This window comes from Peromyscus maniculatus, chromosome 23 (assembly GCF_049852395.1).
Source record: "Peromyscus maniculatus bairdii isolate BWxNUB_F1_BW_parent chromosome 23, HU_Pman_BW_mat_3.1, whole genome shotgun sequence".
NCBI classification, from domain to species: domain Eukaryota; kingdom Metazoa; phylum Chordata; class Mammalia; order Rodentia; family Cricetidae; genus Peromyscus; species Peromyscus maniculatus.
In genome coordinates, this window is record NC_134874.1 from 3,731,076 (window position 1) to 3,746,462 (window position 15,387).

General features: G+C 52.6%; 1 protein-coding gene across 1 annotated transcript in view; it reads left to right on the plus strand.

Annotated features, from left to right (window-relative positions):
• Wscd2 (WSC domain containing 2) overlaps window positions 1-15,387 on the plus strand; it is a 92,346-nt gene that overhangs the window by 54,299 nt on the left and 22,660 nt on the right. Inside the window, exons 3-4 of the mRNA XM_076561260.1 lie at window positions 5,087-5,201; window positions 7,478-7,662. Of these exons, the coding sequence (XP_076417375.1) occupies window positions 5,087-5,201; window positions 7,478-7,662 (300 nt within the window). The remainder of the gene's footprint in view (window positions 1-5,086; window positions 5,202-7,477; window positions 7,663-15,387) is intronic.

The window sequence follows — 15,387 nt, forward strand, 5'->3', positions numbered from 1 at the left end:
GACCTCCGAGTTTCAGCTTTGTCCACCTCCAGAACACTGTCCCTTCCAAGTCTAACCAAATGCTCTTTTCTGCTCCGTGCCAAGCAGGAGCTCCTGTGGCAGTGGATCTGTGCGATGATGTCCCTGTGGGTTGTGAGAATGAAACCCAGTCAGCTCTCCATGGCTGAGGGTTCATACCCTGGGTTTCAGGCAACCACAAACAACACCTGAGGAAAAAAATACATTTGTAAGAAACATACACGGGATCTCCCCTTGTATTTCCGGCGTTCACACTGCCTTAGGGCCCAACGTCACTTAGGACTGTGGAACATGTGAGGGAGTTCTGTGCAAATACCGCATTTCATACATGTGCTGGGTCACAAGGGATGCTGAGGGACCAACAGATGGCCACTATGGCTGTTGGTAGTAACAATGCCCTTTACTGAGCACCTGCGCCATGCTCAATGCTGTTTGTTTCCTGCTCATGGCTTAGGATGGGGTGATGTATGCGCGTGCCCTCCACCCCCCCTGATTTGTGATGATATGTCACTTGGCAGCTTCCCTGTGGACTGGACCATGTTGGGTTGATTCGCTGCTTTATTTAACTAGCGCCACTCCATGAATCAGAGGCCCTTTTTGGTCCATTTTGCGCACGATAAGACTGAACTCAGAGAGCAACAGCTTCCCCTGGTTCCACGGGTTGTTTGTGGGATAACTGAAGCTTGAAATGGGGGTGACTGACTTCCAAAGCATGGGAGCCTTCTTCTGAATGCTGGGCACTGCCCAGCCCAGCGAGCTTATACCTATTTTATGAAATGCAAAGAGAGAAGGGGAAGGATATAGAAAAGTAGCCCCAAGCTCCCGGCTCTCGGCAGGCAGCGTCATTAGGAAAACACAGATGAAGCCCGTCTGTTGATAGGCTTATTTGGGGTTCATCACCTGAGATCAGCACCACCAAAATCGAAACGCTTCTCTGACCTGACGGAAGCCTGGCTCCCTCCCCAAGCTAGCAGGTACCCTGCTGGATGTGGGCATGCAGGACTTGAACTTCAGAGCCCCTGGGACCAAGAAGGGGAAGGGAAGAGCTGCATCCAGGAGGAGCTGGCGCCAGAGGAGAAGTCGGATCCCTGGATGCAGCCAACACTGGTCAGTTCACCGTGTTGTCTGTCTGTCCCAGGCTTGTGAGAGCATCGAGCATCGAGCCCCCAGACCAGGGCTCAGATCTCAATGCCACAAGTTGTTCTGCACAGCCTTGATCAGGTCACGTCCTATCTCCGAGCTTCCGTGGAAGCACCCAGCCTCAGATGGCCGTGAAACAAACAGAGGGTGCTGAGGAGCCAGACACTGCCTAGAACAGTGTGCACGCATCGCACATCGCTTCCAACCCCACAACAGCCAGGGGGTGGCTTCACGACCCCATCTGACCCGGAAGGAACACAGGAGCAGAGAGGCTGAGCAAGTTGCCCCAGGTTCTGCCCTTGAGGGAGGGAGCCGCAGAGAAGTCACAGGAGTTGTCTGGGTCACACAACTGGTCGGGGAGAGCCAGGGAGTGAGACCCAGCTTGATTTCAAAGTTTCCTTCAGATAACAGGGAGGCTTGGGCCGAGCATGAAGGGGGGACATGGGGAGGGCTGTGTGACCCTGTTCAGAAACAGCAGGGAAGCCCACTCCCCACCTCCTCAGACACTTCTTGTAGAAACTATTGAGTCCCATTTCTCACCGAGAACCAGAGAATCAGAGAAGTTAAACTACCTGCCCAAGGTCACACACACAGCAGCTTAAAAGGCGGAACAGACTCTGTCCCAATTCTCTCAGAATCCAAAGCCTTTATTGCTCACGGTGGAGTGACAGTATCTCTTTCCTAAGCCGTATAACCCAGCTGGGGACACGGCTCAGTTGGTAAACTGCTTTGCACGTGAGCACCAGGACCCGGAGCTCACGTAAGAAAAGCTGGGCTTGTAGTGCATGCTTGCAATCTCAGCACGGGGGAGGCAGAGACAGGTAGGTCCCGGGGGCTCACGGGCTAGCCCACGAGGTGAGTTCCTGTCCAGCACTGGGGAGGCAGAGACAGGTAGGTCCCGGGGGCTCACAGGCTAGCCCATGAGGTGAGTTCCTGTCCAGTGAGGGACTCTGTCTCAAAAGGCAAGGTGGGAAACATCTGAGGAGCAACACTTGATGCTAGCTACAATGTGTACATGCATATGGAAGTGTTCACCCCATATACATATGCACACACACACACAAATACACACATACATGAATGTCCACCCTACACACAAATATGCACACATATGTGCACATACACCTGTGAACATACATATACTCAAATGGTACATATTTTTATATAAATATATATGCACATATCTCCACTCATTCATCGATTCCATTCATAGGTGCCACACACTCTGTCCAGTGTCCTCTTTCAGCTCATTTGGTCACATGATCATCAGCTCCAAATGACATCATCACCTAATCCAGGGACAGTGTGACCATCTACCACAGGCAATATTCTGAGGTGCTGGGCTTAAGAGTCTGGTGTCTCCTCTTGGGCAGGGGCTGTGCATAAGACACAGGTCTTCTCAAGGCACCCCCAGCAGAGTTTCTGATCCCACTTGTCAAGCAGGGAAATGATGTCTCCGGGAGCCCAATTCTGTGGCTAGGTGCCTCAAACCCAGGTCTGGCTGAACTGCACAGCGGGATACCTCAGAAGCCTGTTCACAACAGTACAGAAAGAAGCATGCAAACCTGCAAATGTTCAGCCACCCTCTTAGCAGATGGCCTCCATCAGAGACCGGGGAATTCCATAAAAAATAAAAATAAAATAATGAGAGCAGAAGAAAAAGTGTGAAGAGAGGAGAATTCAGTGCAGTGGAAAGGAGTCCTCACATGCTGGATTCTGGGCTGGACATAAATGCCAGCCTGGGCCCCTTAGATATTTCAGTGGTCTCTGGGGTCCTAGAAATGCTGACAGATTGTGTGAACTCAGCCATTAATCCCCCTTCCTGTGGCCTGTGACACAGTGTCCCTGTTTTACATACCTGAACTCCCCTGCCTCTGAGAGTGTCTGCCACCACAGTGGGATTTGAGCACAGGACCCGGGAAAGGCCGAGCAGGGTCCCAGGGTTGTCCATCACAAGGCTGAGCTCATATATGGCAGTGCTGTGACATTCTAGGGGTCAGGACCAGATTGGCTGGCAGGGAGAAGCCACCTGGTCCTGCCCCGGGGAGGTAGGAAAAGTAACTCAGCTTATGTATCCTGACAGTGACTTCACAGGGAAATAGTATGTGGCAGGCCCGTGTTCTAAGCACAGAGGACCTTGTGTCTTCCTTCTGTTGACAGATGAGGAAACAGACATTCTCATGTTCTTTCAACAAATATGGGACATCTCTGTTTAATGCTAGCCTGGGGACAGCCTAGTAGAGTCGAGCAGCATCTGATGGTTCAGGTAGACCCCTGAATTCTCAAAGCTCTGGGTTACATCCCCCAAACAACACCATACCAACTGAAAAAGGATTCTCTGCCATAGTGAGCATATCATTTCAGATGGAAAGTCTAGACTTGGGGGAGAAGAACTTGTGCTCCAACCCTGACTGTCACCAACCCCAGGGAGTCCTCCCTCTCTGTCCTCCACCCTAGTGTATGAGCAGGGTGGAGAAAACTCCAGGGTCCTGCCTCAGGGTAATATGCCAGAAATGGCAGCTTTGGAGGAAGATGAGCCTGGGCTTGGGTTTGGTCTAAGAACTTCCCTGTGGGCGGCTTCAGCAAGTCAATGAGCTTCAGCATCAGGGTTCTGGGGAGTGTCCGTCTGTCCTGCCATGCGCCTGGACTGCAGAAAAGATCTGACACCTGGGCTTCAACACCTCTTAATCCTCTCCTCCCTCCTCCTCCTCCTCCTCCTCCTCACTCCCTCTCCTTCTTCCTCATCCCCCACCCCCATTCCCCCCATCCTTCCACCACCACCACTTAACCACCCTCCTGCACAGACGGAACTTGGTCCTAGCTGTTGTCGTATTTGGTCTGGCAGAATGCCAGTGTCGTGAGCCAGGGGAGACAGGCCTGCACCCCCAGCTTCAATCTGTAAGAATTCGGGGCATGGGCCTCATGCCCAGTCTTGAGTCCAGCAGGCTGGTGGGTGGGCAGTGCTACCCACCCTAACTGGGTCAGGGAACCCCTGTAGGGAGGCAGGTGAGATCTGCCTATAATCCCGGCACTCAGGAGGCAGAGGCAAGAGGATGTTAACGTCCTAATGACTGGCTTTCCAGTCTGTAAAATGGATCCCAGTGGGGCTGGAGAGATGGCTCAGCAGTTAAGAGCATTCGCTGCCCTTGTAGAGGACATGAGTAGCGCAGTCCCAGCACCCACATAGGCAGCTCACAACCTCCTGTAACTCCAGGGGGTTCAAACCGTCTTCTGGCTTTGCAGACATCTGCACACAAACACACATACACACACACACACACACACACACACACACACACACACACACACGCACACACGCACACGCACACACGCACATGCATGCACTTTTTAAAAAGGGGTTCCTAAAAAGCTTATGAAATTTGAGTTTCAAAAAGTCACAAAGGCTGGGAGCATGGCTCCATGGCAGAGTGCTGACTGAGTATGTGTCGGATCCTAGGTTTTGCCTGAAACAGAAATAAACAAGCTTAGGCCCCAAATGAAGCAGGTGGGAGACCCTGCCCTGCACCTACAGCACCCTGTCTGTCTGAGATGGGAGGCATTTTGGATGCCAGAAAGAACAAAGGCCAGCAGGACCCTCCGGAGTTGTCACTAGTGATGAGCGGACCTTCCAGACCTTCCACGGCCACTAAAACAGGCCTTATCCTGGGTGAAGTGAGGCTCCTTCTGGGCTAGGGGCATGGCTCCAGGAGCCAGTGTCACCAGGAAACGGCTGTCCCTCCTGTCTTCAGGGCCTGCAGCCTCACCCATCAGTGCCCACTGCCCTGATTGGCCAGCCTTTTCCTCCCCTTGTTTGTGCCCCGAGGACACACTTGGCGAAGCCACACAGCCAGGGGCGTGACAGGGACCTCCTCCTACAGCCCTCCGGCTTCGTCCACAGCTGTCCTTAACTCTTCCTCTTTCCACACAGCCAAGTACATCGGCTGCTACCTGGACGACACCCAGAGCCGGGCCCTGCGAGGAGTGTCCTTCTTCGACTACAAGAAGATGACCGTCTTCCGTTGCCAGGACAACTGTGCTGAACGGTAGTGACACGCGCCCCACCACCACCTCTGCCGTGTCCCCAGACATGTCCCTTCCAACCCTTTCTGCCCAGGCAGGGTCCCTTCTGTGGTGTTATTTGCCTTGCCATGGAGAGAATGCCAGAGGGTGAACAAGGGGCCATGGAAACAAAGGATGGCATGTATGATTGATGTGTGTACATGCTCGTGTGTGTCTGTGTACGTGCATGTATGTGCATATATCCACATACATATGTGTGCACAAAGATGTATACAAATGTGGTCTGTGGCATAGGACCCCAACTGTAAGGACTATGCCGAGGAGCAGGCTGGTAAGGTATGGTACGCATGGTCAGCTGGTTACCTTGGTGAGCGGAGTCCTGGCACCTGACTGTCTCTAAGAAATGGTGTTTGTGTGGCCATAGGTCTTTTCAGTCCTCTTGCCTCAGGCTCCCGGAAGTGGCTGGGATGGCAGACCTGTGCCGTCATGCCCGGTTTTAAACTCTACTCTTTAAGAGAGCAGTTTACAAATGCTCTGTGGACTCCCAGTGCTCCCAAGCCAGGGGTTCAGCTGGCATACAAGCCCCTTCCCCGGCTGGAATCACTGAGCCCTCTCTAGAACAATGCCCCTCCTCCTCAGCCATCATCCCTTCTGGCTCTGAGTTGCAGGCTGTCTCCTGTTTCAGAATCAATAACTTCCCTTTCTTGGGAAAGGTTGCTTCTGTCAGTGGGTTCCATTGTAGGAGAGGGGTCCAGGGAATGTCTGAGACGCAGGCTTAGAGGGATGGAAGAAAGTGAGGTTCCAAGATGCTCAGTCATATCAGCTGCTTTCGCTTCATCTTCCAGAAAGAGCAGGTGGATGGGGCAAGACTAATGCTACAAGTCACCAGGGCATGTGCAGGCACAAACCTGGGTGGCCCTGCCCACCCAGCCAGCACTGAATAGGGACCCAGGAGACAGCTGTTGCCACCGACGGCTCCTCCGGGACATGTTTTTGCAGGTTTCTCTCTTAGGGGCCCCAAGGCTTTGGAGACTGTCTCTGGGAGGGCAGTGGTCAGGGGGCTGGCAAGGACCCCCCTCCTTCCCGGAATCCTCAGCCAGAGCCCACAGCCTCCTTCCATGTGTTTAGACTGGTGTCCACTGCGTATCCTTTTTAGGGAAGAATTCCACGGCAAGGAAAAAATAGCCTAACCTCAGAGCTCCTGGAATTTTGTTTTGCTTTGTTTTCGGGGAAGAAATTTTTTTCTTGGCTGGGTATGTGAGCTTGGTTTTATAGCCTGCCAAAGGGATACAAGGGCCCCTCCTCCTCTTCCTCCTCCTCCTCCTCCTCCTCCTCCTCCTCCTCCTCCTCCTCCTCCTCCCCAGTGCTTCTCAGGGGACCTGGCAATGAGGTGTCTCCTTGGGTGATGCTTCCTGGAATGCAGAGGTTGGGTTCTGCAATGGTGAAAGAAGAATGGGGGAGGGGCGAGGTGGTGGTGATGGTGGTGTGTGTGTATATGTGTACCTACGAGTGAATGTGTGTGTGAGTGAATATGTGTGTGTGTGTGTGTGTATGAACAAAAGTGTCTGTGGGTGTGTGAATATGTAAGAGTGAATGTGTGTGTGCACACAAGTGAATGTATGTGTATGTGAATATGTGTGCGTATATATGTATGAATGCGTGTGAGAGAGAGTGAATGTGCGTGAATGTGTGCGTACATGGGTGAATGTGTGTGTGTGAATATGTGTGTGAATGTGTATAGATGAGTGAGTGTGTATGAGTATCTGTGAATGTGTGGATATGTATGTGTATGTATAAGCGAACGTGTGTGTGTGTGTGTGTGTGTGTGTGTGTGTGTACAGAGTGTAAGTGTATGTCATGTGTGAGTATGAGTGTTAATATGGACATGGAGAGTAGTATGGGGGATACAACACATCAGGCAGTGAAGAGGGCTGGTGGGTGTCCCCAGGATGTTCTCCCTGTCCCCAGGGGTCTCTGAATTCCCCCCCCCCACACACACACAGTGCCTCGGGCCCTCTGACTCCCCACCCTCTGTGACTCCCAACAGGTGACCCTGCCCTTTGGAGTAGTTATGACGCCCATTCCTCCCCCAAGTTCCCGATCCCTCCAACCCTCTTGTCCCCTTTCTGAAGTCTCCTGTGTTCTCATCCCTTGGCCTCCAGGCCTCCTGGAGACTCTGTCCACCTCCTGTTACCCCAAAGTCTCAGGGTCCTATTCCCCGGGGTTTCTCCCACTGCGTCCCCTGTTCCCCGGGGTCTCCCTGTCCACACTGCCCTGCCTGACAACAGCCCTCCCCCAGGGGTTACCTGTACGCTGGGCTGGAGTTCGGTGCTGAGTGCTACTGTGGCCACAAGATCCAGGCAGCCAACGTGAGCGACGCGGAGTGTGACATGGACTGCAAGGGAGAGCGGGGCAGCGTGTGTGGCGGGGTCAACCGCCTCTCAGTCTACCGGCTTCAACTGGCCCAGGAGTCTGCCCGCAGGTGTACGTGAGTTCGCCCCGCCCCTCTGCTGTGGCACGCTAGCCCTCCACTGCCCACTCTGAGGGGTCTGATGGTCTCATCCTCAATGTCTGCCCGGTATCTTCTAGGACACCCCATCACTCCAAAGCCACCATAGGCTTCATCGCATGCCCACCCCGGTCTTCACTCCAGCCACTCAACATTCCTGTGACCCCACCCTCTTCTGCCGAAAGTCTGAACCTGACCTTGGCCTGTCTCCTCTGAGATAAAATTGTCTCCATTGCCTAGGACAATGTAGTAACCAAGAGCACAAAGCCTTTGTCCTCTTCCCAGCACTTTATGCAGACTAGGCCATGTCATCGTCACAGTGACCTTTGAAATAGACACAAGGAAAACCAGACCTCACAGCACAGGCCTGACGTCCCTGCTCCTGGGGAGGCTGGTAGGGCATGATTCCAAGTCAAGGACAGCCTGGGCTACAGAGGAAGTTTGAGGCCAGCCTAGGCAACATAATGAGAACCAGTCTCAACACAAGTTAGTGAGAGGGGATTGGGGGTGTAGGTAGCTCAGTGTTAGAGGACTCACCTGTCACACACAAAGCCATGGGTTCAATCTCCAGGACTGCAAACTAAAAAGACAGGAAAGGAGGAAGGGGAAGAGGGGAGAGGGAGGAGGAGGGGGAGAGGGAGGGGGAGGGGAGGCAAGTATGAGGCATTGCTTTTACTTGCTCCCATTTGAGGCGGGAAACCTGTCTCATTGTCACAGCTCTGCGCAGTGGGGGACTTTCTCTAGCTCAGCAGACTTCCCACAGTTCCCCTGGGCTTTGCTAGTGTTCCCGGCTTGAGTCTGGCTGGAAAAACTCTGCAGTTTGTAAACTAAGGGAGAGGAGATGGTGGGAGAGGGAGGCGTCACCTCTGCGGCAGCCATCATCGTCCCTCTGCCCCTTCCCGAGCAGGGAGTGCTGAGTCCCGGTTATTAGCTATTGTCAAGAGTCTGCTGGTGGCCAGGTACTGCGCTCAGGGCAAGCCTGACTCCATGTCTCCTCCCCTCAGCCCTGCCCAGGAGTTGCCACCGGCAACCATCGCTATCCACAGCGAGGGAACGGAGGCTTTAGGAATTGAAGTCATTTTGCCCAGGCTCACACAGGCAGGACAAAAACAAAAAAACAAACAAACAACAACAAAAGGCAATGGTTTCGTCTTCATCAGGGTTTCTATTGCTGTGATAAACACCATGACAGAAGGGTTACTTGAGAAGGAAAGGGTTAATTCCACTTCTCCATCACACAGTCCATCATCCAAAAATGTCAGGGCTGTTCCCAAGGCAGGAACTGAAGCAGACGCCATGGAGCAACAGTGGCTTCACTGGCGTACTCCTTATGGCTTGCTCACCCTGCCTTCTTGGGACACCATCAGCCCAGGGCTGGGCCCCTCCCACATCAGTCGTCAGTCAACGGAAGTGTACCACAGGCTCGCCCACAGACCAATGCAGCGGGGACCTTTTCTCAAATTCCGTTTCCTCTTCTAAACTGACTTGAGCCCATGTCAAGCTGACATAAAACTAGCCAGCCGCAGGCTTCTAGGGCTCTTCAGCCAGGCCCCACTTCAGCATGCCCGATATCCCTGGAGACCTTGTTAAATTGAGTAATTCCTGTACTTGTTACTTTCCTCTTGCTGTGGGAAAACACTATGACCAAGGCAGCTTGCAGAAGGAAGAGTTTATTGGGGTTTATGGTTCCAGGAAGAGAAGAGCCCATTGTGGCAGGCAGGCAGGAGCAGAAGGCTGAGCGATCACATCTCAGCCGCAAGCGTGAAGCAGAGAGCAAGTGGGAGTAGCACCAGGCTTTGAACTCTCAAAGTCCAGTGCCGGGCGGTGGTGGTGCACGCCTTTAATCCCAGCACTCGGGAGGCAGAGGCAGGTGAATCTCTGAGTTTGAGGCTAGCCTGGTCTACAGAGTGAGTTCCAGAATAACCGGAGCTGCAGATGACGCCCTATCTCAAAAAATAAGCAAGCAAACACAAATGAAAACTCTCAGCATCCATCCCCAGTGACATACTTCCTCAAGCAAGGCTGTGTCTCCCAGAACCTCCCCAAACAGCACCACCAGCTGGGGTGCCAAGTGTTCCAATGCCTGAGATGATTCAAACTACTGTGACCTTGTTTGATTTGGGTTTTGGCTTTTGCAGTACTGGGGAATGGAACCCAGGATCTCAAACATGCTAGGTAACTATTCTCTACACCCCTTATCTTCAGCCTTAAACTCAGTCTGTAGCCCAGGCAGCCTTGAACTTGTGAAGCCGCTGCCTCAGCCCCTAGAGCAGCCGGGATGACAGGTCTGAGCTACCAGGCAGAGCTGGGTTCTACACCCCTAAGGTGTCCACAGGCTGTTGGCCCACAGCTCCCATCCTCAGTATAGGGAGGCAGGAATACACAGGTGTGTTTGGCAGCAGCTCCGTGCCTGGTTGTCTGTGGGGACAGGGTATCTTCTCTGTGGCTGTCTCTATAACAACCCATCACTAGGTAATGTGTACAGGGCTTGAGATCCTGAACTCTGGCGGCCTCGCGCAAGCTTTACCCTGCGGCTAACTGGGTTGAGCGTGTCACCAGTTTGTAAATGTGCCGGTCACGCCATCTGCCTCGGTCACCTCGGTTCAGGTCTGAAGACCCAGCTGGCAAAGAGCAGAGGTGGGAAATCGCAGCTAGAGAAAACCCATGTGGCGGGCTTGGGTCTGATCATCGGTGCGACAAGGTTCTGAGTGGCAGACTCCCCATCCTCACGATTCATTTGTACTGATATCAAGTCGTTAAATGATGACATGTTGGCCATCTGAAAAGATGGCCTCAAAGTGTTGCAGTCACTTAGAGAGGCTGCTGCTGCTGCTTGCAGGTGTACCTGGGATGGGTGGGAAAGATTTAGGTTGCATGTCTCACTGACTAGATAACCTGGAACACCAACCCCCCCCCCAGTTCTCTGGTGTAACACTTAACCCAAAAGCTTCTCAATTGGGTGAGATGTATAAGACACACAGATGGTGGGGCTCTCTTCTGTGAGGTGGTCCTTATACATGTAGGGAGGACTGGGCTGAGCAGGGATGCATCCTCCCTGTTGAGCCTGCCCATCTCTGTGATAGTAGACGTCCCCTGCATGGATGCCATCCTGCCTGAGAGAAGCATCTTTGTGATCTTTGTGTTATGTCATATCCAAACGGAGATGCGGTCATTTCTACCAAAAGCTCTGCATCCTCAGACCACCAGAGTGTGGTGTACAAGGTGTGAAGCCTTCCACCAGAGAACTAAAGGAAAGCCCAAGCCTTAAGGCTGCTCCCCTTGAGACAAGAATGAAGGTAATGTGGACAAGAAGACAGGCGGTTGACCAGATGTCCAGCCGGGATGCCTACTAGGCTCCCACTCAGCAGCCAGCACATGGCATATGGAGGAACTGAAGCAGAGCACTGTGCACTTTCATGTAGATGCAGTGTGGGAGGTATAGCCTCTCTTCCAAGGAAGCCACAATCCTTGGGTAACAGTTGGATGCCAGTTGGGTTGGTTCAGCCATGGTAGTAAGCACAACAGACTGCAGAGGCTGCCTGAAGGAGCCAAGGGGACACGAGTGGAATTCTCTTCTCAGGAGAGTCCAGGTGAGTGAGAAACCAGTGTTCAGCCAGGAGCAACAGTCCAGATTCAGCAAATGTCTTGTTGAATAATCTTTACCATCTGTCCCCATTATACACTTGTGGAAACTGATGTACAGAGAGCAGAAATGACTCCATGGAACACCCTGGAAGACACCATAGAAGGGGGCACATTTGGGGGGGTCCTCAAACAGTGGATTAAAGCTTCCTCTGATAGAGAAGGAAAGGGCACCCAGACTTGAGACACATTACCGAGGAACCTGGAAAAAAATCTAGACAAGGAGAGCTAGACCTGAGGAGGTCTGGGTGCACGTCGGGAGGAGTGACAGGCATGTCTTTCTGATGCCAAGGTGCCTTCTGAGGACTGGGGTGGCTGCACACAGGTTTCTGACTCTCATTTGGAACGTCACTTCTGCAAGGACTCAGTTTAACCTAACTCCTTCCTCCTCTGGCCCCTCACCCCTTTCCTGCCTCCTGGCTCTAAGATTCTTGACGTCTCTGCTGCCTTTGCCCTGACTCCAAAGCACCCTTGACTCCCATACCTGGGATCTGCTTCAGCCAAAAACAACTCAGAAAGGTGTGTTGTTGTCCAAGTCCCTAGCTCACAGCCAGCTTAGCATGAGTAACCTGGGTAAAGAAGTGAATGGTCTTTTCAGGAATGGAGGGGGAAGAAACAAGACTCCCATTTGCTGAGTTTCTTGAGAAGCCGCACAGAACACTTTTCTTTCTTTCTTTCTTTTTTTTTTTTTTTTTTTTTTTTTTTTTTTTTTTTTTTTTTTTTTTTTGGTTTTTCGAGACAGGGTTTCTCCGTGTAGCTTTGCGCCTTTCCTGGAACTCACTTGGTAGCCCAGGCTGGCCTCGAACTCACAAAGATCCGCCTGCCTCTGCCTCCCGAGTGCTGGGATTAAAGGCGTGCGCCACCACCGCCCGGCTTCGCACAGAACACTTTTAATCAAGATCCTATGGGGACATTTATTTCCTGAGCGCCGCACAGGTAGGCCTGTGAGGAGGTCGCTTGTTCCTGTAGCAGCAAGCAATGAAGACATTCAGAGATGGGCTGAGCCAATCTCTGCCCTTCTGCCTTCGCACAGACTCTGGGGCACACAGATTCATTCACTCTTGGTACAAAGAACCGAGAAATGGACTATCTTCTTGGTGAGATGACATTTGTCACACCCGTTTGCTAAACGTGCCATTGAGTTTAGCTTTCTCCCCCGAGGGACAAACCAGCTGGTGATCGGAGAACGCTGTGATTTTACAGGAGGTCACAAGAGAGTGTGTCTGCCTGAAAGATGCTTGCAGGATTTGGTGGAGAAGATACACCGCCGCCGCCTCCCAGCTGTGCTGTGCTGTGAGGAGTTCCCAGGGTGCCTCGTGTGGCTGTCCATGGTGCTGACTGCCCTCTGCTACAACTCAGACCCCATGACTGCCACTCAGCTTTCCCTGGGCTCTGTTCTTTCTTCCTTCTCCCCCTCACTCCTCCTTCCCCAGCCCACTCTGGTTCCCACTCTCACCTCTGCCCCCTCTCCTACCTTAATGAGGCATTATGAAGTTCACAATAACACTGAAGAATCCGGTGGATACCTCCTAGCTGGGTTAATGAATTCTGCCCATGATTGTTAGTTCTGGAACCTCCAGAACTCTTTGAGAGTTGGGAGGAGAATGCCATGTGGTTTGTGCCTTCCACTCACTGGTCTGTCCTGCTGCTCCTACCTCCAGCTTGTCCAGGAAACTCGTGTCTCTTTGGACGGACCTTGTCATCTCCTTCTCTGCCAGACTCTAACAGATGGTACTGGTGACTCTTACAATCACAGGAGACAGTACTGATCGTAACAGGTGGACTCAGCTTGAGCTTCTCAATTCAAAATTCGCAAAGGCAGGGAAGGCAGACACAGGGAGTCATGTGGGTTTTCCCACTCATTTTTATTTCTTTGCTACACTGACTCTGGCCAACCTACAGATCCATTCTGAGCCTCTAAACATTTTCTGTAAATTAGGGACAACCCCAGCCATCACTGGAGCCACAAAGCAAGTGAGAGTCTAGACAGCATCAGCATGGTGCACACCGCTCTTCCCGGAGTCCCCAAGTTCGCTCTGAGAACTACCCAGATCAAGCTACTGGGATTTCCAACACCCACAGGATCTTCTGGTGATGTATAAAAATAGCTGCCTTGAGCCCCCTTGGACAGGGAGGCTCTTTGTGTAATTCAGTGTCTTTCTGACTGTAGGTAGCTCATTGGCTAAGAACAGCTTCCAGCTAGCAGCATCCCCTTGCCAGCATCTTGAATGCAGTGGAACTTGGCCTAATTACCCAGGGGGTGGTGGCCTCTTTCTGACCAAGGAGGATTCCTCCATGTCTGCCTCTGAGCTGGCGCCGGGTGACATTTACCTCATTTTTTTTTTTATGAAGCATCAGAACAATGAAGGGACAGGACTTCAGAGACTCTGGCACCTGCCCCCAGCAAAGAATGTCAATGCGCCATTGTTCCACTCAACTCTTTCTAGTAGAAAGTTCAAGCTTCCGGGGTCACGCGTGCCCTGGAGAGACTGCCAATAAGAGCCGGCATTGTCAAAATGTGGGGCACGAGCTTCTGCAACCGCCTCAGGATCCTGCTGCGGAGCTTGAGAAGAATTCTGGGAAATAAGCGTGGCTGGCATGGGGTCTCCAGAGCCCCCACCTTAACATGGGGCACAGCTCATGTGGAGAATCGGAGATGGGAAAGCGTCATTGATGTACATGAAGACGGGGTCAAAAGCCAGCTCTGCTCCCCGCTGGCTGTGGGACCCGGAGACGGGGTCCTTCTAAGTCTTGGGCTCTCTGCCTGTAGGACAGGGTAATAGTTCAGATGACCTCACGGGCCATTGTGAAGGCAAATGAGATACTGTGCAGAATGTGCCCGACACCACGGTGCACATGGAACGCCACCGTTACAGTCGCCATAACTGCTCCTTGGTAAGGGCTGTGGTGGAACGTGACCAGGAAGTGTCACTCGATCTGTGGTCACAGTGAAAGGCTGTGACCCTGACCTCTCTAAGAGATTCTTCCTTAAGAGTTCTTCCACCGCTTCTCCAGATACAAGGTGACTGGAGGCTGGTGCCACAGCGCCTCTGCTGGAGAATGGAGCAGCAAGATGAGAAGCCGCCAGTGAAGAGTCTTTCGCGGAACTAGCCGCTCTGCTTGTGAAGACTTCCCCTAGGCCTTCTGGAACTCTCTGGAACGTGGCACTATTTAGGCTTCAGAGGTGATCTGCCCAAGGAAGAGAAGGCTGGACTCTTTATTCCCTGACTCTTACCCATGTCTGGCTGAGGATGGCTCCTGGGGAGGTCATCGTGTCTGGCCACCCTCATCCCGTCCTGGGATGGGCATGCCTGTTAAAGGACCCAGACAGTAGTTGCTCCTTAGTCCCAAGCCTCTGTGTGCACAAGCGAAGGGGAGGTCAGCTCCATTCACAGATGAGGAAAACTGAGGCTCCGTGAAAAGTGAAGATGACCACCTAAATCCCCTCACCCAGATAAGTCAAGCATCTGTAGCCGGTCCATTTGGGTGATCCCCTTTGCACTGGACTCCAGAGATTTTTTTCCAACATGAAAATAGCATCCTAGTCCTGTGGAAATCCAAATATGTTTATGCCACAGAGAGGCTGAAGGGAGCCTCTGGCCACCCCAGTTTTATTTTCAAATCTAAGAGACACTAGAGCAGACAGCCTTGTGACAGGTACCAAAAAATGGGAGCAGGAAGGCAGTGGGAAGACCCAGGGTCCCAACCTCCATTGGCCTGCTCAGTGTCCAGTAGGCCAAGCTGCAGTGCACAGCCACTTAAAGAGAAGTGGCCTCCACTGGGCTCTCCAGACTCCTGAGAATCAGCTGGACCCTTTCCTTACTGACTTTACGGGACTTCAGGAGTCCTGTGGATCTGCAGTCTTCCCCAGGGGTTCAGAACAGGAACATCCTACATCCGGGAGACTGGCTGCTGCTGGAGCCGACTCTCAGCCTGCTGTCCTCTCCACCTGTTCCCCCAAGACGCTGTCTCCATCCCTCTGAGACTCTGCAGCCCTGGCCTTATCTGAAATCGGGGCTTCCTGTTCAACCCTCCTCCCTCAATCGGGGCTCTGCTCA